Genomic DNA, 21,300 nt, shown 5'->3' with positions numbered 1-21,300 from the left:
GGAAGGGGTGGGTGTTTTGCTCTGAGATCCGGGGAGTCGCCACTTCCCAGAGGAGCCGGGCGATGGAAAAACAAACTGTTTGCAGTGTTTAGAGGCAGGTGTAGTGCCTGACCTTTGGAGCTGGCGGGTGCGGGGTTGGCTTTGTGAAATGCTGCCAGCCTGGCAGAAAGGAATTTCCTACCTGGACTGTGATTGTGCTGGTACAAATGCCTGCACAAGGTTCAGGAGCTTTTTGTTCAAATTGGCCAATTTTTAACATTTGCCACTGGGAGCAAAGCTTTACAAAGAGAATGCTCCCCATCAGGAGCTCTGTCCCGCTTTCCTGTCCTGGCAAGGGTTTCGGCTCTGTTTCAGGAAGGATCCTCCTTCCCCTTCACATCATCAGCCGGCAAAATGTCGGCTTTATAGGGAACATCTGCTCTCCTCATTGGAGTTTTGATGGAGACCTGAAGTGGCAGGAGGGGAGCTGGTCCAATAATGCTCTCCAAGATCCCTCACGCCGGCCAGGCTTGTTTCCATGCGATTGCTTTTACTTCCGCCACTGATCTGAGCCCTGTCCCTCCCACTCGCTCAGCTCCTCTGCCTGCCTGCTGGACCTACATATCTGCCACTCCTTTAATTAGCAGACGGCATCACAGCCCTGAGGGGACGTGGAGCTTTGGAGATGAGAAATCACAAAGGAGGAAAAGCAGTCTGCTGTCATCATGACAGAGGGAAAAGACTTACTGCCGAATCCCGTTCAGTGTAGCCACATGCCCCAGCAGGAGAGAGCTTCTCCTGGGTGAAAATGAACATATTTTAGCTTTAAACCAATTACTTCCTGCAGTTGCTGAAATGGCTTTTATTTGGAACGCACTTCTGCTCGCTAATGAGCTATTCTGTGGTGTGTGCCAGCTGCTAACGAAGTTAGACTTCGCTGCATCTCTTGGCTGTACTTCACAGACTTTATTTTCCTTTCAGGAGCAGTGGCAGGGGGCTGGCAGCACTGCCCCACGGCTGGGGCGGACCCACCACCACCGCTTTCCCAGTCACGGGAAACGAGGCCAGACCTGCCTCTCTCCCCCACAAGACTCTGGTCAAGGAATGGATGAAACCAGCCTGCAGCAGCGGGATTGCTGCTGGTCGGCATGGGGAGAGGCCGGGTGAGCCGTGAGCGGCTCCAGGCCTGCGGCTGGTCCCATGTTTCCAGCACGAGATGCTGTTAAACGGGACAAGCCAAGATACAGCCCAGAGAAGGCACCACGTCTGACACAAAGCACCGCGCAGACCCATGCAGCCTGGACCTGCCTGGGGCTCTGCCCTGAGCTACTGAAACCAAACATGGGGATTTATTTATTTTTTTTAAAACTTGTATTTTTCCAATTGCCATGAGAACACAAAGTGTGGGACATGTGGTGCTGTCCCGGTGTCGGCCTCGCTCAGGCTGCTTTGACAGGTCCCCCTTCCTCACCCGAGGTCTGTCACAGCAGGCTGCTGGGAGCATGGGGTTTGTCCCCCATGCCTGGCCTGCTGGGAGCAAGGCTGGTGTGCAGCTGGGGCTCCAGGGACGTGTCTGCCTTCAGCTGGACCTCCGTGCAGCCGGGCTCGCAGGAAAGTGGCACCGCGGCTGTGGCTCCTGCTCCAGGCCCAGGCAGCTCCTCCAGTGGTGGCCCGGGAGAGGCCCTGGCGGGCTGGATGCCCTCGCTGGATGCCTGACTGCTCCTTTGGGAAGGCTCCTTGGCCGGTCGCACGTCTGACTGAAGCTCTTGGGGCTGTGTGAGGGAGATGTGTGCTGTGCTCATGGTGCAAAGATGGGGACCGGACAGAAACACTGGGGCCAGTGGGTCTGGGCTTGCTGCAGGGCCAGGCTCTGTGCTGGGCTCACCGCAGCACTCGGGGCAGGGGCTGCTCTGCCCAGGGATGAGGCACCGTTGCAGTGGTCCCCGGGGAGAAGCAGGGAGTGGAAAAGGGGTGCTGGGAACCTCTCCGCATCAGGGCAGCCCCTATTCTCAGATGCTTTTCTCCGGGAGGAGAGCAGCAGCTTGTGAGCTCCTCCTGCCGGCACAGTGGTGGCCGCGGCGGCCTTGGCACCCGGCCAGCAGCAGGGTGATAAGTCTGGATTTGGGGCGAAGCTGAGGGAGCCCCATCCCGAGAGCAGGGGGAGATGGTCGCCCAAGCACTGGGTGCCACCGGGATCTACCAGTGGGTGCAAACCGGGGACATGGGAGGAACAAGTCTGAAAGATCCCATGGGAGAGAGGGAAGCGGCACAGGGAGCAGCAAATTTCCCCATGCGGCTCTGTCTCTGCTGCCTTCTCTCCTCTCCCAGCCTGGTGCGGGCCTGGGGTGGTACAAAATGCCCCTGAAATCTGCTGGTGGGCTGGGGTGCTGTCCTTGGACTGCCGGCGAGAGGCACCTACCTTCCCGGTGATCTCTGTCCGGAGGCCGTTGCAGGCGCGGGTCAGGGCAGTGGGTTGGTGGATCCAGTCAATGAGCCGTGCGGCGGCGGTGGCCGAGCGGGAGGTCAGGTCCAGCCTGGCCGGGGGAATCCTCGGCGGCATTTCCCAGGTCCCCACAAACCTGCCCCATGGGGATGCCTGGGAGGAAGAGGGGGAGCGGGGCCTGGCGAGGGCCTTGCAGCCCCAGGGAGCCCCAGTGCCGGCTGAGGGGCAGAAGCGGCCACCTCTGCCCCCGCCACGGGTGCCCGTGGATCTGGCTCACCTGGGAGCGGGGCACGGTGGGGAGCAGGTGCCCACGGTTGTCGGCAACAATCGGTGTGGAGCCCTCCCGCAGCAAGGGGCGCTGGGGGAGCAGGGGGTGGCTGTATGGACGGGGTCTCAGGGGAGTCCGGGCTGGGGCTGAGGGGGGTCCAGGGGGTCTGGGCCAGGGCTGATGGGGGTCCCAGGGGGTCCTGAGGGTCCAGGCTAGGGCTGAGGGGTCCCAGGGGGGGTCCGGGAGGGGGCCAGGGGGGGCCTGGGGGGCCAGACTGGGGCTGGAGGGATCCTAGGAGTCCTGCGATGGTCTGGGCTTGGGGGGGTCCCGGGGGTGTCTGGGCTGGGGCTAGGGGGGTCCTGGGGGGTCCCAGCAGTCTAGGCCGAGGCTGGGGAGACCCTGGGGGATTCCAGGCCAGGGCTGGGGGGTCCTGGGGGGTCCCAGCAGTCTAGGCCGAGGCTGGGGAGACCCTGGGGGATTCCAGGCCAGGGCTGGGGGGGTCCTGGGGGGGCCCAGCAGTCTAGGCCGAGGCTGGGGGGGCCCGGGGGGGTGCCAGGCCAGGGGTGGGGGGGGCCAGGGGGTCTGGGCCAGGGCTGAGAGGGGTCCCAGGGGGTCCTGAGGGTCCAGGCTGGGGCAGAGGGGTCCTGGGGAGGGGTCCGGGACAGGGCTGGGGGGGTCCTAGTGGCCCTGTGATGGTCTGGGCTGGGGGGGTCCCGGGGGGGCCCGATGGTCCAGGCAGGGACTGGGGGGGGGCTCGGAGGCCCCAGGGGGTCCGTGCTGGGGCTAAGAAGGGTCCCAGGGGGTCCTGAGGGTCCAGGCTGGGGCTGAGGGGTCCCCGGGGGGGTCCGGGATGGGACTGGGGGGTTCCCGGGGGTCCAGGGTGGGGCTGGAGGGGTCCTAGGAGTCCTGCGATGGCCGGGGCTGGGGAGGTCCCATGGGGGCCCGGGCCGGGACTGAGGTGGGTCCTGGGGGGTTCCAGGGGTACAGGCCGGGACTGGGGGGGGTCCCAGGGGGCCTCGGGGGGGTCCAGGCCGGGGTCTCGGGGGGTTCTGGGGGGTCCCGAGGGTCCGGGCCGGGGCTGAGGGGGGTCCCGAGCGGGTCCGGGCCGTGCGTACCTGCCGGCCGGGCCGGGGCACGCTCCAGTTCTGCAGGTGGTGGGGGCTGAAGGCGTCCTCGTACTGCGGGGAGAGCGGGGCCGGTGAGGGCCGGGGCCGGGGCCGGGGCCGGGACCCCCCGGGGCGGCCGGGACACCCGCGCCCCCACCTGCCCCGCGCCGTAGCGGGCGGCCATGCGCCGCGCGCGCCGTCCCCTGGCAACCGCCCCGCGTGACCTCGCGCCGCGCGCTCCCCCTGGCGGCCACGACGGGCGCTGCCGGAGGGGCGGGGCCGGGCGGGGCCGGGCGGGGCCGGGGGCGGGGCCCGTGACGTCAGCTCCAGCTGCTCCCCGCCGGTGCCGGTGCCGGTGCCGGTGCCGGTGCCGGTGCCGGTGCCGGTGCCGGTGCCGGTGCCGGTGCCGGTGCCGGTGCCGGTGCCCCGCGGGCGGGGGGAGCCCGGGCTAGGGCTGGAGCGATGGCGGGGTCAGGGTCGGGTAAGAGAGTTAAGGCTGGGTCAGGGTCAGTGTTCGGGCTCTGGCTGCGTTAGGACGAAGCCGAGGGAGCCCCATCCCGAGGGCAGGGGGAGATGGTCGCCCAAGCACTGGGTGCCACCGGGATCTACCAGTGGGTGCAAACCGGGGACATGGGAGGAACAAGTCTGAAAGATCCCATGGGAGAGAGGGAAGCGGCACAGGGAGCAGCAACTTTCCCCATGCGGCTCTGTCTCTGCTGCCTTCTCTCCTCTCCCGGCCTGGTGCGGGTCTGGTGCGGGCCTGGGGTGGTATAGGTGCAGGAGGGGCATCTGCAGGGCGGGGGCGCGGGTTTGGCCAGGGCAGCCCCTGGCCCGTGGGTCCCCCTTCTCACTCCTGGCCCTGGGGCCAGTATGGGGTTAGGGTAGGGTTAGGTTTAGCATTAGGGATTGGCTTAGCACTAGCATTGGGGTTAGCACCTGGATTAGGGTTAACATGAGGGTTAGGACTGACATGGGGCTTCGGGTCAGTGCTAGGGCCCAGGTTAGGGTTAGTATTAGGGTTAGGGCATGGGTTATTGTTAGGGTCAGCCTTAGGACAAGAGTCAGGCTGAGGATTAAGTTTAGGGTTATGGGCAGCATTGCATTAGGGTTAGGCTTAAGACTAGGGTTAGGGCATCCTGGATCTGGGCACCTTTGCCATTTGGGGCTGCCTGCGCTCCCTGTTTGAGGCTCTCCCTCTTCCCCCCATGCCCTGCCGGGCCTCGCAGCCACCCCCAGGCAATGGCTCCCCAACATGTCCCAGCTCGCCCAGCATCCTGGCCAACATAGGGCACTTGCGGCCACGTGGCAGCGTGCCCTGGCAGCAGCCCCAGAAAACACCCATGGGACCCAGCGGCGTCCGCACGGGGACAGTGGGACAGGTGCTGCCAGGAGCGTGCCAGGTGCCCTGCCACTGCCATGGCATCGAGTGACCCATCCCAGGACGAGCTTTCCTCCACTGCTCTGGTGAATCGGTGCTGCCAACTCCCCGGGACCTTCCTGAGCGCCCAGCTGGGGAGAGGCAAGGCACGACAGGACAGCACTGAATTCACTTTAGTTTATTTCTTTTCATTTTTTTCTTGTTCCAAACTGCAAATCCTGGTGCCAATGGCGTCTCGGCTTGAATAACACCCAATTGCTAAAGCCAATGCAGGGGCACCGGCGGCGCCAGGCCGGAGGCGGGAGGCTGCCAGGCAGCCGGTTTGGGCAATTCGGGGCTGCCGCGTCCCTGCTCGATGCCGAGGGGACGGGCCAGAGAGAAATAAATATTGCTGCACTAGTGAGGGATGCCTCCGGGAGCGGGGCCAGGAGCCACCCCAAGACAAGAGCTGGGCTGTGGCTGGGGGGGGACATACAAAAAAGGGGCCAAAAAAAAGAAAACTAACAAAACAAACTGATGAACCCAAACGGAGTTTGCTGGAAGCCGGGGTTGTTTCGGGGGGGGAGGAGGGAGCTGAATTCCTGACTGCAATTTGCACGGCGAGCCCCGGCAGTGCAGCCCTGCACCGCGTGGCACCGGATCCCGGTGATGCTGCCGGCTCTGGGCTCCCCATTGCTCCCTCCGTGGAGCCGAATCGGGGCTGGGCATGGGGTCGGTGGGGGGTTACAGCGCTGGGCAGGCAACCTGGTGCCGGATGCCCTCGTTGCACATGAGGGCGGCCGCCCGCTCGTCACCGTCGCCGTGCTGGCACTGCATGTAGCTGATGCCATGGGGCGAGTAGCTGTGGTGGGTGCAGACGTTGCAGGGGCGGGTCATGGTGCCGCCGGTGCTGCTCCTGTGGGCAGAGGGGAGCCCCAGTGGCACCCATCAGTGCTCGGCGGTGGCCGGTGGCACACATCGGTGCCCACCAATGCTCAGCAGTGCTCAGTGGCACCTCACTGTTTTCCATCACTGCCAAACAGTGGCTGGTGGCACTCATCAGCATCCATCAGTGCCCATCACTGCCCTCTGGCACCCATCAGTGCTCATTGGGGTCCATTGGTACCTGGCAGTTCCCAGGGGTGCCTATCGGCACCCATTGGTGCCCGTCAGTGTCCATCAGTCCCCATCATTGTCTGGTGGTACCCATAGGTGACCCACAGTGGCCATCAGTGCCTGGTGGCACCCAGCAGTGTCCATGGGTGCCCATCGGTTCCCAGTGGCGCCTGTGGGTGCCCATCAGTCCCCAGTAGTGCCCAGTGATGCCCGTCAGTGCCCAGTGGCACCTGCTGGTGCCCGCTGGCCCTGTGCCCATCCCATGCCCCCATGTCCCTCACCTGCAGTCACTGCAGGTCCGCTGGCACTCCTTCCGACGGTAGCGGCACATCAGAGCCCAGATGAGGAGCCCGAGCAGGCTGAAGAGCAGCAGAGAGCCCAGGATGGAGCCCGTGATGATGCCCGCCTGCCTTCCTCCTGCAGCAGGAGCACAGCCTGTCACCGCCGGCCTCCCTGCCGGCTGCCCACTGGTCACCATGCCCCTGGTGGCACCCTGGCACACAGAGCCAGTCCCCAGCAGCACCCTGCCTGCACTGTTGTCCCCCCGCCGCAGTGGCACTTACTTGGCACAAGGTTGAGGTTGATCTGGCACACAGAGTAGCCGACACGGTTGGTGACACGGCACTGGTAGACACCGGTGTGCACCTCTGTCAGGCTACGGATTAACAGGTCGCCAGGAGCACGTCCTGCAGCGGAGAGAGACAGCCGCATCAGCCCCACCCCTGCCAGCACCCACACCCTCGGCCATGGGTGCACAAGGACAAGGGCACATACAGACATGGACACCCATGAACACAGGTGCACACGGACACCCACATACCGGGGTGCAAACAGCCATAGGTACCCACCAACACATGCACCCACAGACAGGGACACCTCACCCATGAGCATCCCCCGCACCCGCGTTTCCCCTCCAGCCCCTGGGTGGGTGCAGCCCTGCCAGCACTTACCTTGGATGGTGCCGGAGGGCAGACGTCCCCCACCGTAGCCGTCGGCCAGCTTGGCCCACTGGTAGGCGAGTGGGGAGGTACCCCCCCGGCTGTAGCACCGCAGCAGGATGCTGCTCCCCTCTATCAGCTCCCCCTCGGTCCAGCACTGTGGAGTAGCTGGCTTCTCTGCAGGGAGAGGGACACTGTCACTGTCAGGACCACCGGGGGCCTCCCAGGGCATCTGGGAAGGGGACATGGTGGGGGGCAGTAGGGGGCTCACCTTGCACAGTGACGATGACTTCATGCACGGCCACGGTGTTTTTCTTCACCCGGCACTGGTAGGTGCCAGTGTCAGAGACCTGCAGGTCGGCCAGGCGGATGGAGGCATCATACTGGCTGGGGTCGTTCTGCACAAAGGCAACCCGGTCCTGCAGTCCTGAGCCGCTGCCGTAGTTGACGTGGTGGTCATGGTAGGACAGGAACTGGGGGGGGCAAGCAGGGAGACTGGGCAGGGCTGGTCCAGATGGGGGTATGAGAGGCTGCCGGCTGGGGAGGGAAATGAGCTGCCCTGTGCCTGCCTGGCTCTGCCTGCCTCTGCCTGCCCTGCCTGTTCCTCCGCTGCCCTGCCTGGTCCTTCCCTGCCCTGCTTGGTCCTTCCCTGCCCTGCTTGGTCCTTCCCAGACCAGCATTCCCAGACCCTGCCTGGCTCTGCCTGCTCTACCTGGACCTTCCCCTGCCCTGCCAGACCTTGCCTGTCCTGCCTGCTCTGCTGGGCTTTGTCTGGTCCCTCCAAGCCCTGCCTGCTCTGCCTGGTCCTTCCCTGCCCTGCCTGGTTGTTCCCTGCCCTGCCAGACCTTGCCTGTCCTGCCTGGTCCTGCCTGCTCAGCTGGGCTCCATCTGGTCCATCCCAGCCCTGCCTGCATGGTGGGATGGCAGCTGCCAGGATGAGTGACACTCACCACGTTCTCTGGGCCAGTCCGCTCGGGTGTGATCTGGATCCACTCAATACCCACGCCCTGGGGACCGTTGTCTTCAGGCTCGAGGACGTAGGGGCAGCCCAGCTTCACCGAGTCGCCCTTGGCCAGGTACAGCACCTCCCGGCCCTTGCTGTTGATCCTGACGGCCAGGAGGAGAGCTGGGGAGAGAATGGCATCCATCACGCCGGCTGGAGAGCACGCCAAACCCTACATCCCATAGCACCTGACCTGCAGGAAGCAGGGATGGGGCAGGGACCCATCTGCCAGGGGCACCTGCAGGGGCTGGGTGTCCCAGTGGGGTTGAGCACCCATCAGGGCTGGCACCCGCTGGGTCCTGTGAAGCTGCATCAGGACAAAGGGACATAGTGGGCTCAATGCCACCTGCCCAGCTCTGGCCAACACAGGTGGGTGCCAGGGCAGGACCAGCCCCAGCTGCAGGTGCTCTGCTGACCATGGGGTGCATCTGGCACTCTGGGGTGCCCTGCGGCTGGGCAGGGACCCCTCCATCCTTGGCGGCATTGCTGCAGGAGTGGGTCCAAGTGCAGGGATCCATCAGCGCCTACCTGGCATGAGACCCAGGAGCAGGAGCAGGCTGGCGCCGTGCCCTGCCATGACGCTGCAGCCGTGCCGGGCGGTGAGGAGGAGCAGGAGCGGAGGAGGCTCCGAGGCGACAAGGCAGCCGGCTCTGCGGGGCTGCTTTTACATGCTGGGCCGGGGCGCTCCTCCCCGTGGGGCGGATGCTTTTGGGATGACTGAGTGGCTCCAAGCTGTGCATGAGCGATGCCGCCCTGCTCCACTCCCTACCTGGTAATTAAGCATCACCATGCTATGGGCTCCCATCCAGCCAGACCCAGGCCGGGGCCCACTGCAGGCAGCGTGGGCAGGGGGCACCATCATGCCCCGGGGCACCCAGAGCAACGGAGCAGGGATCAGGGGGCCTGTGGACCCCATGGTGCCCGGTGGCTCGTACCCTGGTGGGGGCACTGGCAGGATGAGTGTGGCCAGTGGGTAAAGGCTGCCTGGGACCCTGCAGGAGCAGCCCAAGCGTGGCCGAGCACCGCAGTTGCATGAAAGTGCCAGCTTGACCCCATGCAGGTCCTGAAAGGATTTTGGTCTCAGGGCAGGACTCAGGGCAATTGGAAGAGCTTAAAGGTGTGGTTTGACCATGGGCTTAAGCTCCTGCAGATCCCTCCTCTGGTCCTGCCCCCTCAGTGAGTGGGCATGGGGATGCCATGGCCATATGGGGACCGTGGCACCCACCAAGCCCATGCTGGTGACGGTGGCACTGCTGAAATACTGTGTGGAGGCATGGCTGGTGCTCCAGGCCATGGCTCACTGCACAGGGACATGGTGGCATGGCAGCAGCAGAGGCAACACACCCTGGGCCATGCTCAGCACAGCGGAGGGGACATATAATGTGGTTGGAGGAGGCTGGGACAGCCGGAGGGGAGGAAGAGAGGGGTCAAAACCTGCTGGGATCTGAGGGCAGGAGCTGGGGACAGGGATGCTCAGCAGTGGGTGGAGGAGTTGGGGACAGGGATGCTCTGCAGTGGATGGAAGATTTGGGGACAGGGATGCTCGGCAGCAGATGTAGGAGTTGGGACAGGGATGCTCGGCAGTGGATGGAGGAGCTGGGGACAGGGATGCTCTGCAGCAGGTGGAGGAGTTGGGACAGGGATGCTCGGCAGTGGATGGAGGAGCTGGGGACAGGGATGCTCTGCAGCAAGTGGAGGAGTTGGGACAGGGATGCTCAGCAGTGGGTCCCCCAGCCATGGGCACTCTCTGTGCCCGCGTCCCTTGGAGGGGCTGAGATGGCTGAGCCCCCACACTGAGCTGCTCTGGTGCTGTGGGCCAGGGTCAGGCCCCATGTCTGGCTCACCCGTGCAATGCCCCGCGGCACAGCTCGGCCATGCTGGTGCTTTCCAGACCACGACTGCCCCAGCCGGCTCGGCAGCACCGCCCAGCTCGGCACCACAGTCCCAAACACTCCCCGGGGCCAAGAGCTGCTCCATTTACTGGCCCCAAGCTGAGCTCACCACTGCCAGTTAACCCTTACCGGCCCCGTGCTGGGAATTGGGGCTGAGCCCAGCACGTGCTTCACCGCGTCTGTGATTTCAGGTACCCTGTGCGTGGCCTGGCCCCGGGGCAGCACCGACGGGGCGAGGGATGCCGCCTGCCGGGGCCCTTCCCGTGTGGTGGGGTCTGTTCCTGCCGTGACAGGAGCCGTTCCCACTGTGACAGGGCCGTGGCTCACCGCAGCTCGGGGCTCCTTGCCGGCATAGTGCTGGCTCCCTGGCTGGTGACTCCTGCATTCCTCGGCACAGGGAGCCCCACTCACGCAGGAAGGGTGGGGAAGCCACTCCACCCCGGCTGGCTGCTCGCTGGTGGTCACAGCCTCTTTGGCGCGGCCAGTGTGGTGGCTTTGAAACCCTCTGGGCTGAGCATGGCCTAGAACAAGGCTATGACTGCCTGGCCAAGGTGGTGACTGAGTGACATGGCTGGCATGTGGCTGCTGGGGACCGGGGATGGAGGTGCAGGCAGCTGAGCCTGGTGCAGAGCACCGCAGATGCTTCCTGGGCCGGCCATGGGTGCTGAGGCCGCAGGGGGTCCAGAGAGCTTGGTGGCCGCGAGGGGCTTGCTTGAGATCGGGTGGCAGATACCCTGCAGCACCAGCAATGCCTTTCAGCCCCTGCTCCAAAAGGGGTGGTGCAGCCCCACTGTGCCTGGCTCTGTCACGACATGGGGACACACAGCAGCTGGAGAAGAGACAGGGAAGAGATAACAAGAGTCTAGGGCATTTTGTCCTCCCTATTTACCCAGCCTGAAGGAGGCTCAGGGCTCACAGCAGAATCCTCTGAGCCGTCCCTGCCCTGGGCAGTCTCACCTTTGCCAGCTCTCTTTATTTTTCAGCTGCTCTGACAATTAATCAGAGCCACTCCTACGGGATCCCGGCCCTCTGAAGCTGCCAGTCCCTATCCAAATGGATTTTAAATGTTTGCATCATGCTCCAGTCTCTTTGCTTTGCCCCTGAAGAAGGCCACTGCTGCAGGGCCCGGAGGTAACACCTCAGTGAGAGGGTGGCACTGCCAGGGCTGATGCAGCTGTGGGCAGCCAGGGCCAGGGCTGTGTGTGTGTGAAGAGCCCATTTGCCTCATGGGGACCCTACGTGAGCCACCCTGTGTGGGCTGGGAACACACACCCTGCTCCGAGCTGCTTTGGTGGTGACACTGACCTGTGCTGAGAGCCTGCAGATACTCCTGGCCCCTCCGAGGACACGGGCTACCTCTGACATCTCTCTCCCAGCAGATGTGGGGAGACAGGCAAGGGGTGATCTCTGTCCTGGGAGTGGTGCAGGTTGGACAATGAGCCTTTGGGCTACTCCAGCTCCAAGGGCAGCTCCTGGCCCAAAAACCCGAAGCAAGAGAAGGATGAAAGACACCATCTGCTCCATAAACACCTCTGTTCATAGAAAACTCAGCCTAAGAAAATGGAAGCCCCTAAGTGGCTGGGGAACTGGAGCTCCTCTCATCATGTGGCTGAGCCTGGCCAGGGGCTGTGCTTGATCGGCTCAGGGCCCTCCGCTCCACCTGGGCACAGTACTTCTCAGGGATCCCGGAGGCTCTGCAGAGGGAAGAAATCATCAGGCACCCTATGCTACACCAGAGCCGAGCTTTAGGACTGGGGCCCCCGGAGTGACTCCTGTTTGATGAGAATGCAAAGGAACCTGTGAGGTGGCCCAGGGGTCAGGAGATGGTGGGAAGCCAGGAGGGACTTAGGGACATGCAGGGAACCAGGGAAGTAAGAGGCTGCTGGCAGCACATCACCTGAGCTCCTGCATCTTCTGCTGCTTGAGCTGGGCGATGCGCTGGCTGCGCTGGCGGGCCTCCTCCTCCAGCCGCTGGCACTCCTCAAAGGCAGCCACCCGCTCCTGCGCCAGCTGCTGCTGACGTTCCCGCATCTGGCGCCGGACATCGTTAGCATGGGCAAGCTGCAGACGTGCCCTCCGCGCTTCCTCTGCCTTCTCCTTCTCCATCTGCTCCCGCTGGGCCCTGCAGGAGAGCTCAGGGAAGGTAAAAGGCCCCGCTCCAGCCCCTGTACATGCCGATAACCTGCCCGTGGGGCCTCGGCCAGCACCAGAGCCACCGACTGTGCTGACTCATTGCTCGGAGCCCCCATAGCAGTCCCCCTGCCACCACGTCACCTATCCCTCGGCCCCGTTTTGCAAGGCAGGGTCTGGCCATCTCACTGGTGGGCTCCTAGCACCATTCCTCTCACCTGAGGATCCTCTCGAACTCGTGGCGGTCCTGCTGCACCTGCACAGCCATGCTGTGCTCCCGCTGGGCAATCTGCTCCAGACGACTCCGCTTCAGCATCTGCTCCATCTCGGTCTTCTTCTGCGCTGCCTCCTTCTCCTTGCGTCGCCACTCTCGCTCGGCAGCCTCTTGGCTGCGCTTGGCCCTCAGTGCGTCCTGCCAAAGGGGGACAGTGGTGATGCTGGAGGGGTCCTGGAGGGCTTCCCTCAGGGGGGAGGTATGGAAGCACTTGACTGTGGTTTTGCCTCTCTCCCAGCGTCATGGCCAGCACTACTCCAGAACATCACCTGGCTCCAGGTCCCAGTCCAGACCTGCAACGCCCCAGTAGACCCACCACATCCAGGACAGCTTCCACTTTGCTGAGGTGGTGATGAGGAAGGTGGCGAGTGAGCCAGTATGGGAGCACATCGTGTGTCAGCAAGCTGCTCACCTGCTCTGCCTGCTGGTCCTGGGCCCTCTCTTGCATGGCTCTCAAGCGTGCTGTCTCCTTCTCCCTCTCCCGGCGGATTCTCTCCTGCTCAGCTTCAAACTCTGCCTCACGCTCCTGCGTGGGACAGAGCCTCGTGGCAGCTCCTTGCAGCACCTCTGCTGCCTGCTGAACCTATGCCAGTGCTGCACACACTCAGTCCTATTACCATTTTCTGCCTCTGGTACTTGAGCACCCGTTCATCTGCCATCCTCTCCTGCTCCTGCTGCTCCTCCTTGAGCCTCTGGTTCTCATCATTGATGCGTTTAATCTCAGCCTGGATTTTCTTCTGTTGCTCCTGTCTCCGCTCCAAGTCCTGAAAATGGTGCAGAAGGTCTGAGGGTGACAAGACAAGCGCTGCAGCACAGAGCACTCCCTCCGCTTCTCCCCATGTGCCTTCCTGAGGGCCCACCAGCACACTCGGGGCTCGGGAGGGCTTGGGCCACTTTCTGAGGATGCCTCAACTTCCCCAAGAGACTAGAGCTTTAATTCTGCCAGCTGTTGTCTCCACACACCAAGTCTGACTTACCCACCACTGGGTCACCCTTCCAACAAGGTGAAAATCTAACTCCAGCCCCCCCTGCTCCCTCGTGGGTCACTGGTCACACCTTCAGGTCCTCCATCTTCAACTGCTCCAAGTACTCCAGCAGCTCCTGTGCCTCCTGGTCCCGTTGCTCGGCTCTCATAGCCTGCTCCTCAGCGTTCTGCTCCATCTGCTTCACAAGCTCCTGCCTCCCTCTGGAAAGAAGAGAGCAGGTTTCCCTCTGGCTCTGTCCCACTCCTAAAAGCAGAAGTGCTGGCATGGACATCAGGTGGTATGTCTGCTGCCTTGCGCTGCCTGGTCCAGCCACTGTGACTGGGAGGCGTGCTGCAGTGTGAAGCCAGCAGCTGGAGGTTATCCCAGCTCCTGCACAAGGCCTGGGAAGAGGACGGATGCCTCCGCGGGGAAGAGGGACTCTTTTGCAAACCTGATTAGCTCCTGCTTCCTCCTGCGCTCCAGCTCCTCCTGCATTTCGTCGGCCTTTTTCCTCTCCACCTCCATCATCTTGGCCAGGCGCTTCTCTTCTTCCTCCAGCTCTTTTGCGATGAGCTGCTTCTCAAGGATCTGCGTGTCACGGATCATGTGGCACTTGGCACCGAGGATCAGCTGTGGGGACAAAAGGTCTCCCTGGGCTCTGAGCCAGACTTGGCAGTGGCAGCAGGGACAGACACACAGACAAGGAGGGGGAAAAGGGAAGGAGAGGAAGACCCTGGGCAGCAACAAGTAGAGCAGGGTTTAAGTCCAGAGTGGCTAGGTGAAGTTCATGGGCGGGGGGGTCTCAGCAGCCTGTCTGAGCAGGCAGCTCAGGCAGGTCTTAACATCTGCAGAAGGTCCTGCGGTGCTGGGTGACACAAGGGAGCCCCCTGCTCTACCTCGCTGAACTCCTTGATCTCGTCTTCCTGCTCCATGCGCATCCTGCTCGCCCGCTGCAGCAGGTACTGGGCCCGCTCCCGCGCCTCCTCCTCCAGCTCGCTCAGCTTCCCCGTCTGCTGCTGCAGGACAGCCCTTTGCTTTGCTGCACTCTTGCGCTCGCTCACCGCCTCCTGGGGGGACAGGCAGGGCTGCCAAAAGCTGGATGTCCTCCTGGGGCAGCCCTGGGAGGCTGAGCCTTCCCGAGGGTGCTGTGGGGCAGCCTGGCTCATAAGGGCCACACTCCACTGCACTGCATCGCTGGCCTGAAGCCGAAGGGCATGGCAGGGTCCTCCAGCCATGGCACAGAGGCTAGGTAGCGCCTTCCCACACCGCTATTAAGATGCCCCACTCCCTTTGCAGGGTGGCAGAAATGCAACACAGAGGCTTCGTCACAGCCTCCGGGGTCACCACGGGCTGGGGGAGCAACCAGTGTGGGACTGCTGGATGCAACCAGTGTGGGATTCCTTCCTCGCCCAAGGACCAGGCAAACCCTGGAATCCTGCAGAGCCCTTGCTGGGCTGGGGATCAGAGGAGACCCTAGACACATAGCCGTGCTGCCTCCCCTGCACGCTGTCCTGGCAGCGATGGGCACACTAAAACATGGGTGAAAGAGGACTTAAGGTGGTGGCCCCTGAGCAGAGCTCCGAGGACAGCCCCAGCTGGCGTGTCTCTGATCCACAAGGTTGGCTCTACCTGGGCGCATCCACCTCCACCCGCAGCCCAAGACCTGTCAGCAAGCAGGGAAAGAAGGTGCAGGAGAGGAAATGCCTACAAGAACAGCTTCCTTCTCTGCTTTGAGGGCTGCCAGCTTGGCCTCATGCTCCTCCTTGGTCAGGACTTGAGCTGCTGCTTTAATGCGCTGGAAATCCTCCTGGCCAATAATGAGGGATGTTGCTGGGTTCTCCACAGGGACGCTGGGCACAGAGAGAGAGCAATCAGTGGCACAGAGTCTCCAACAGCTCCCTCCATTCCCTGCCCCACTGACCTCCCTGCCTGGCCATGGGACCTGCCTGGGCTGCCTACATCGGCGTGGCAGGAGCGGCTCCACAACCAGGAGTCACCTGAGAGCAATGCAGGAAGTGCCTGAGCTGTGGGGACCCGACTCTCCAGTCGGAGGGGAGGAAGAAACAGAAAGTGCAGTGAAAGCAGCACCAGGCTGTGATGCACCAGGGGGACACACAGGATGCTCGGCAGGGTGGCCAGGGGCCTCCTGGGAAAACCCCAAAACATTCAGCATGGGCCTAGTCAGCCCTAATAAAAAAAATGCTGAATGTATTTCAGTCCAACTTGACTTTCCCAGCTCTCATTTGGGAAAATTTTGACCACTGCCCTGACCCCTTTTCCAGTGGGACACGCTGCTCATCCCTGCCCCTACACTGACTGTCACTGCTCCTGCATGCCAGATTGAAACCTCTGTTCTGTGCGGACAGATTTTTGGGGTGCAGAAGCTGCCTTTTCATTCTGTTTTGTGACACTCAGCCTGCTTTGGCTCCAGATCTGCACAGCACAGCTCGGTTTTGGCTCCGCTGCCCCGGGAATCCACTCGGCACAAGACGAGGAAACGCCACACTGCCCAAACACAGAGCACCCTCTCCCCTGCCAGTCAGTGCTGGCAGGTGTCCTTCCAGCCGTCACCCCGGCTCTGCAGGACACTGCAGAGCCACAAACTCTGCCCGTGACTCATGCTGTGGTTGAGAGGAAATCACTGAAGCTCTTGGTGCCCCCATTTCCCCACTTGTAAAAATGTGGATAATAATACGGGGCTGTTTTCCAGGGGAGTTGTAAGGAGTTAATTACTCTTTGTATTACTCAGATACCATGGTGACGCGTGTGGTGTAGGAGCGTATATTAACCACATGCATAGAGCACTTTGAAGATGTTCAGGACTAAGAATTTACTCATTATTATTGTGTGTCACCTTTCATCCACCCTTGTGAATATGAACAGATACCTGCATAATGATCATTCGAGAGCTGCATCACAGCATCGGATTCCAGGACGCTTTAAAGAATGGCTAATGGTCACAACGGCACTAATAAAAGTAATGATACAGTGGCCACTGCTTTAGTCGTCTCTGTGTTTGGGTGACCAGCCTGGGATGTCTAGGGCCTGATTTTCAGGAATTAAGCCAGCATAAACAGTTTCCATCAGCTTCAGCTGGAGCTGTGGCCATGCGACACATCTGGAAATTGGCCCTCAGCTTCGTCAGCAGGGCTAAATGAGAACGTGAACGTATAAAACCAGGTACCAGCCTCGAAAGCCTGAACCAGTGCCTCTGTGTCATTTCACTCTCCACAAAACCCAAACCCAAACCATCCACAGGGCAGGTGTCATGTTTTATGGGGTGTAAGAGCATTACACAGAGGTTCAAAACAGGAAGCAAAGATGATCCTCGAACCAAGCGATAACTACAAGGAAAATTTAGGGAGGTCAAAATGAGGCTAAATTGGAGCTGGCTGGGATAATGGCTCTATTCTCGGCTATGTGCTGCAGGCTTTTAACGAGGTGTAGTAATTAGGGCCTGGGTTCTTACAGTTCAGCCTTGCTTATAAAACATCCCTGTAGAGAAACACACAGCTCCTGGTGTGCAGGAGCTGCAGATGATGCTCCACTGCCTCACACGGGCCTTTTCAGTATCGGGGCATGGGAGGCAGCGTTTGATACATGATGGGGGGCAGGTGCCACCCTGGGGGGGGCTGCTCAGCCCAGAAGGAGCTTTTCTGGCTGCTGAGAAGTTTTTATGTTGCTTTTTACTGGTTCTTATGATGATTCAGTGCCTCTGTAAAACACCTAGTGCTCAGCGCTTACCGGCTCCATTGCTGCCCAAGCCAGGCGTATTGGAGCGCTGCTACCCATCCCTCCTCCCCTGAGATGTCCCGGAAAGCGGCGGGACAAGCTCTGTGCACCGAGAAGGTGCTGTGACAGACATGCAGAGCCCTGAAAGCTCCTCAGAGCTGCCACTCGGGCACAGACTTACATGAGGTCACGGATGAAGTCCTTGGTGATGAGACGGATGGTCTCGGGCTTGTGCTCGACAGCGGGTGACATTTTCGGGGTAGTCTGCACATTGCGAAGGATCACGATGGGGCTGCCAGAGCACGACTGCTGCAGGCTCTGCAAGAAAGGACGGTGTTTCCTACGGCTTTCCTGCCACCGCCCCATGCTCAGCTCTCTGCCCCCGGCTCCTGGGCACAGAGGTGCTCTGGGTACGAGAGGCCCCCAGGTTCCCATGAGCTCGAGATGCTTTCTGACAAACACCCTCTCTCACCACCAAGGCCAGTGAAGGCTGGACACAGGAAGGGTTTTTTGCCTCAGCAGCCCCAACTCCGAAGGCCTGATGAGGACATGGGGAGAACCAAAAATACCCCTACAGCACAGGTTTTACTATAAAAATCTGGGCATCAGTCTCTCACTCAGATCTGAAGCAAGCAATGAGCTGATAGCTGCTTGCTCAGGGCACAATCTCACAAATGCTCAAGCATCAGTTCGGCTACCTTGAGCTGATGGCAGCTTGCCCCTGCCCTGCTCACCTGTGGCCACCAGCACCTCTGTGCTGCTGAGCCCCACAGACTCAGGAAAAACCGACCCAGACTGACCCAAACTCACTGGGGGCTGGCAGGGGGATCCTGGGGAGGGGGAAGCGGGGACAGCTTGAGGTCTGGCCTTGCAGGGCCATCAACCTGCAGACAGCACTGGGCAGAAACCAGTCCTTCCAGTACAGCCTGGACTGGTGCCAGTCCCTTTGCTTGAGCTGAGACTGCCACCTAGTGAAGTGTCCCCCGGCTGCGGGGTGACTTGGGGACCCCACTTCTCACCCCCCGGGCAGGGTGGGTGCTGGGTGCCCCCGGAGGGGTGGGAGCAGCCAAGGGATGTCCCCAACGCTCGTGGGGCCACCCCACAGAAACTTCTGGTCAGGCTGCAGGGCCTCCGCTAGGCAGGAACAGGCATCCCTCCATCCCAGGGTGAAGCCCTGCCAGGGTCTCAGACAATCCCACGGGAAGGAGCATTTCAGAGGAGGCCCTGGTCTGCAGAGCAAACCTCCAGCAGCCGAGTGGGACAGCCCCTGCCAGGACACCCGCGCCCGGTAGCGCAGGTTCGGCTTCCCAAGCCCAGGGTCGCTTCCCCAAGCCCAACCATAGCGTAGGTATCCCAGCGAAAGTCTCACCCAGGTCAGGGAACTGCAAGAGCTAATCTAAGGTACACACAGATGTGTGGTTTCCCTTGTACTTCCATTTACCAGTTCAGCTTTAAAATCGTAAGCAACTGCTGGAACAAATCCTACAGCCAGCCGGGCACTGAGCAGTTCCCTGGGAACTTGCTGCTGGCAATATTTCCATTTTACGGGTCTGATGACCCCAAACCATGGGCCCTCCTGCAGCCCAGCACGGCAGATACTGGAGCAGCTTCCCAGCCACCGTGGGCCCCAAGTGCGAGCTGTTGAATTAAAGGGTTTGGCACTGAAACACCCATGCAAACAAAGATAATGGTGTTATTCACCACAGCCAGCTTGCATGTTGTCCCCAAAGCCAGGAGAATTCCTTGGACTAGACCTGGATTAATCTCAGGGAACTCAATTAACACCCATATGAGCATTATGACATTTTTATCTAACTGCCTTGGAGGCCTCCAGGATAACAGATCATAAACCTGCTCAGGGCTCCTCGGCTCACAGGGCATCTGAGATACATGGACCCGGCAGCCTCGGAGCAGTTCGCTTGCCGGGAGCGCTCCCAACCTCCTGCCCCACGAGGCAAACCGTCCGCACAGCCTCCAGTTGGGAGCGGAGGTAATGTTCATTACATGCTTCCTTCCTCTCCTCTGAAAAGCCAAAGGGTTTTGGCAAGTCTCTTTGGACAGATTTGTTTCAAGCGATAAGACCCAGGAGAGGAAATTACAGCCGCAAACACACACCCCCATGGAGGGACAAGTGCCTGTTCTAGGTACTGCGGCTGCGGTGGAGATACCCCCAACGTTTTACCAGCCAAAGAGACGGTGAGCGTGAGATTGGCCAAACTCCAGCAGCATCCATCCTGGCCCTTGTACCTCGATCTGTGTCAAAGATGACACAAAGGGTGGGGAGAGCAATGGCTGCAGCCATAAACCCAGCCTGCCACAGGGAGAGGACCTGGGAGAGTCGATGAAGGAGGTGCGGGGAGCAGCAGCAGGGGAAGGACGTCCAAACATCACCCTTGCCTGGAAAATACCATCATCCACCTCAGTGACAGCGGCTGCAGCTCTCCCCTGGGCTCTCCTGTGGGAGCCGGGGACAGCCGAGGGACGAGCGCGGAGGAAGCGAGCCTTTTCCTTACAAGACCGGAAAGAGCCACTGCTCTCTGTTTATCTCCTCTCTCAATGGCCAGGGCATCCGGCCAGGAGGTCAGAGACCTGCTGCAGTTCTGCCTCGTCTCCAAGGGGACTGATTTCGTAGCTCCCTGATGAAAGTCTAAATATGTTGGCAACGAGCTGCTCTGGAAGCTTCCAGCCCCTGCTCCAAGGACTCTCTATATCCCACATGAAATAACCACTGCTGTATATCCCACACGAAATAACCGCTAATGTACAGACCCCATAACACTGGCTCCTCTCCTTTAGCAGTGTGTTTCGCCTCCTTTGTCTCACTAATTAACCAATTACCCTGTGAAAAGTGGAAGCTTGCGGCTCCAGGAGGTGAGGGCGGATTTTGCACCCTCCCAGAAGGAATGGACGGTCGGGCTCCCACAGCGGGGCAGGGGGTTAAGAGCACAGAGGTGGCAGGGGCCAGGGAGGGCTGGCCGAGGGTGCGACCACGTCCCTCACCCGGGAGGTCTGGAAAACAGCGACTGTGGAGGCAACGTGGTGGAGAAGAGCCTGCGGGGAGCGAGCTGGTGCGAGCAGGGTGGGAGGAGGCCCGGCAGAAGGAGTGCGAGGGGCCAAGGCAGCCGAGCAGCCCCCTGCGCCCGAGTGGGAGCTGGGGAGCACCAGGCAGGACCCCAGCACCGTGGTGCCCCGGGCGGGATGGGGCTGGCTCCGGCCTGATGAGGTCCCGGCCACCCTCGACCCCGCTGCAGGGGGTCGGGCGGCCGGCGGTGCCCCCCGGTGTCCCGGCCCCCTTACCCGGCTCTCCCTGAACAGCGCCTCACCCGCCGCGGTGCTCCGGGCCGTCCTCCCGTACCGGCTGCGGGGCTGGCTGGGGGCACGGCTGGGGGATGCGGGGACGTTGGCGGGCTGCAGCGGGAGAGGGGCGGCGCACGGGCTGAGGCGGGGGGGGCCGCGGGGCGGGGGGCCCGGGCCCGGTGCACCGGGACAGGCCGCGCTCACCATCCCGCTGCGCTCGGCGTCCGCCGACCGTCGCCACGGCAACGCCCCCCCCCCGTTCCCCTGGCAACCGCCGCGCGGGCGGGGCGCTCCCGAGCGCGCGCCCGGGGGCGGAGCTGGGGCCGCGCGGGAGCGTTCCCGCGCGGGTTGGTGCACGCGGGGTCTGGTGCAGGCAGCACGCGCTCATCCCGCCCGCCTGCCCCACGCCGCGTCCCCCTGCCCGGCCGCGCCCTCCGGCCACACCCCGTTGACCACCGCCCACGCCGCCCCCACGGGGGCAGGCAGCGACTGCCCCGCCCCTCCCAGCCGGCCCCACCCACCCTTGCCCCGCCCCTCCCAGCCGGCCCCACCCGCCCTTGCCCCGCCCCTCCCAGCCAACCCCACCCGCCCTTGCCCCGCCCCCCAGCCAACCCCACCCGCCCTTGCCCCGCCCCCATCCCCGCCCCCGCCCCCGCCCCTCCGTGCTAGCCCCGCCCCCCAGGTGGCCGGGCTGCCGCCATGCCGTGGGGTGAGGCAGTGGGGTCCCCCCACCCAGGGGCCCAGGTCCCGCCCCCCCCAGCCCGGGGGCTCCCCCCACCCGGGGGCCCCCTGCCGCCCTC

The 21,300-nt window shown here is 62.3% G+C and overlaps 3 protein-coding genes across 7 annotated transcripts; all 3 read right to left on the bottom strand.

Moving 5' to 3' along the window:
* Positions 1-56: 56 nt before the first annotated feature.
* Positions 57-4,050, bottom strand: CFAP126 (cilia and flagella associated protein 126). 2 transcript variants are annotated; one of them, XM_087772168.1, is made up of 5 exons: positions 3,954-4,050; positions 3,806-3,868; positions 2,700-2,780; positions 2,399-2,575; positions 57-1,751 (listed from the first exon to the last, which is right to left on the bottom strand). In XM_087772168.1, the coding sequence occupies exons 1-5, from the start codon at positions 3,978-3,980 to the stop codon at positions 1,461-1,463; spliced, it is 639 nt and encodes a 212-aa protein (XP_087628294.1). In that variant the 5' UTR covers positions 3,981-4,050; the 3' UTR covers positions 57-1,460. The 2 variants fall into 2 exon arrangements, with proteins under 2 accessions (XP_087628294.1, XP_087628295.1); XM_087772169.1 differs by lacking the exon at positions 2,700-2,780 and having other exon boundaries at positions 3,954-4,034.
* A 1,301-nt stretch (positions 4,051-5,351) lies between these two features.
* Positions 5,352-11,341, bottom strand: VSIG8 (V-set and immunoglobulin domain containing 8). The gene is made up of 7 exons (XM_009464965.2): positions 8,739-11,341; positions 8,158-8,333; positions 7,479-7,680; positions 7,220-7,384; positions 6,833-6,955; positions 6,551-6,686; positions 5,352-6,069 (listed from the first exon to the last, which is right to left on the bottom strand). The coding sequence occupies exons 1-7, from the start codon at positions 8,785-8,787 to the stop codon at positions 5,898-5,900; spliced, it is 1,023 nt and encodes a 340-aa protein (XP_009463240.1). The 5' UTR covers positions 8,788-11,341; the 3' UTR covers positions 5,352-5,897.
* A 192-nt stretch (positions 11,342-11,533) lies between these two features.
* Positions 11,534-20,862, bottom strand: CFAP45 (cilia and flagella associated protein 45). Of its 4 annotated transcripts, none has more exons than XM_087772633.1 (11): positions 20,501-20,862; positions 17,385-17,521; positions 15,180-15,321; positions 14,368-14,538; positions 13,923-14,101; positions 13,563-13,692; positions 13,124-13,270; positions 12,919-13,032; positions 12,451-12,644; positions 12,000-12,224; positions 11,534-11,796 (listed from the first exon to the last, which is right to left on the bottom strand). In XM_087772633.1, exons 1-11 carry the CDS (start codon positions 20,705-20,707, stop codon positions 11,673-11,675), a joined length of 1,770 nt encoding a protein of 589 aa, XP_087628759.1. In that variant the 5' UTR covers positions 20,708-20,862; the 3' UTR covers positions 11,534-11,672. The 4 variants fall into 4 exon arrangements, with proteins under 4 accessions (XP_087628759.1, XP_087628760.1, XP_087628761.1 ...); XM_087772634.1 differs by lacking the exon at positions 20,501-20,862 and adding an exon at positions 19,386-20,485; XM_087772635.1 differs by lacking the exon at positions 20,501-20,862 and adding an exon at positions 19,533-20,485.
* Positions 20,863-21,300: the final 438 nt, after the last annotated feature.

Source organism: Nipponia nippon, unplaced genomic scaffold (genome assembly GCF_047370975.1).
Source record: "Nipponia nippon isolate SJK-2023a ecotype South Korea unplaced genomic scaffold, ASM4737097v1 scaffold_36, whole genome shotgun sequence".
NCBI lineage: Eukaryota > Metazoa > Chordata > Aves > Pelecaniformes > Threskiornithidae > Nipponia > Nipponia nippon.
The sequence above is the reverse complement of the archived record's forward strand: the minus strand, read 5'-3'. Positions and strand labels throughout refer to the sequence as shown.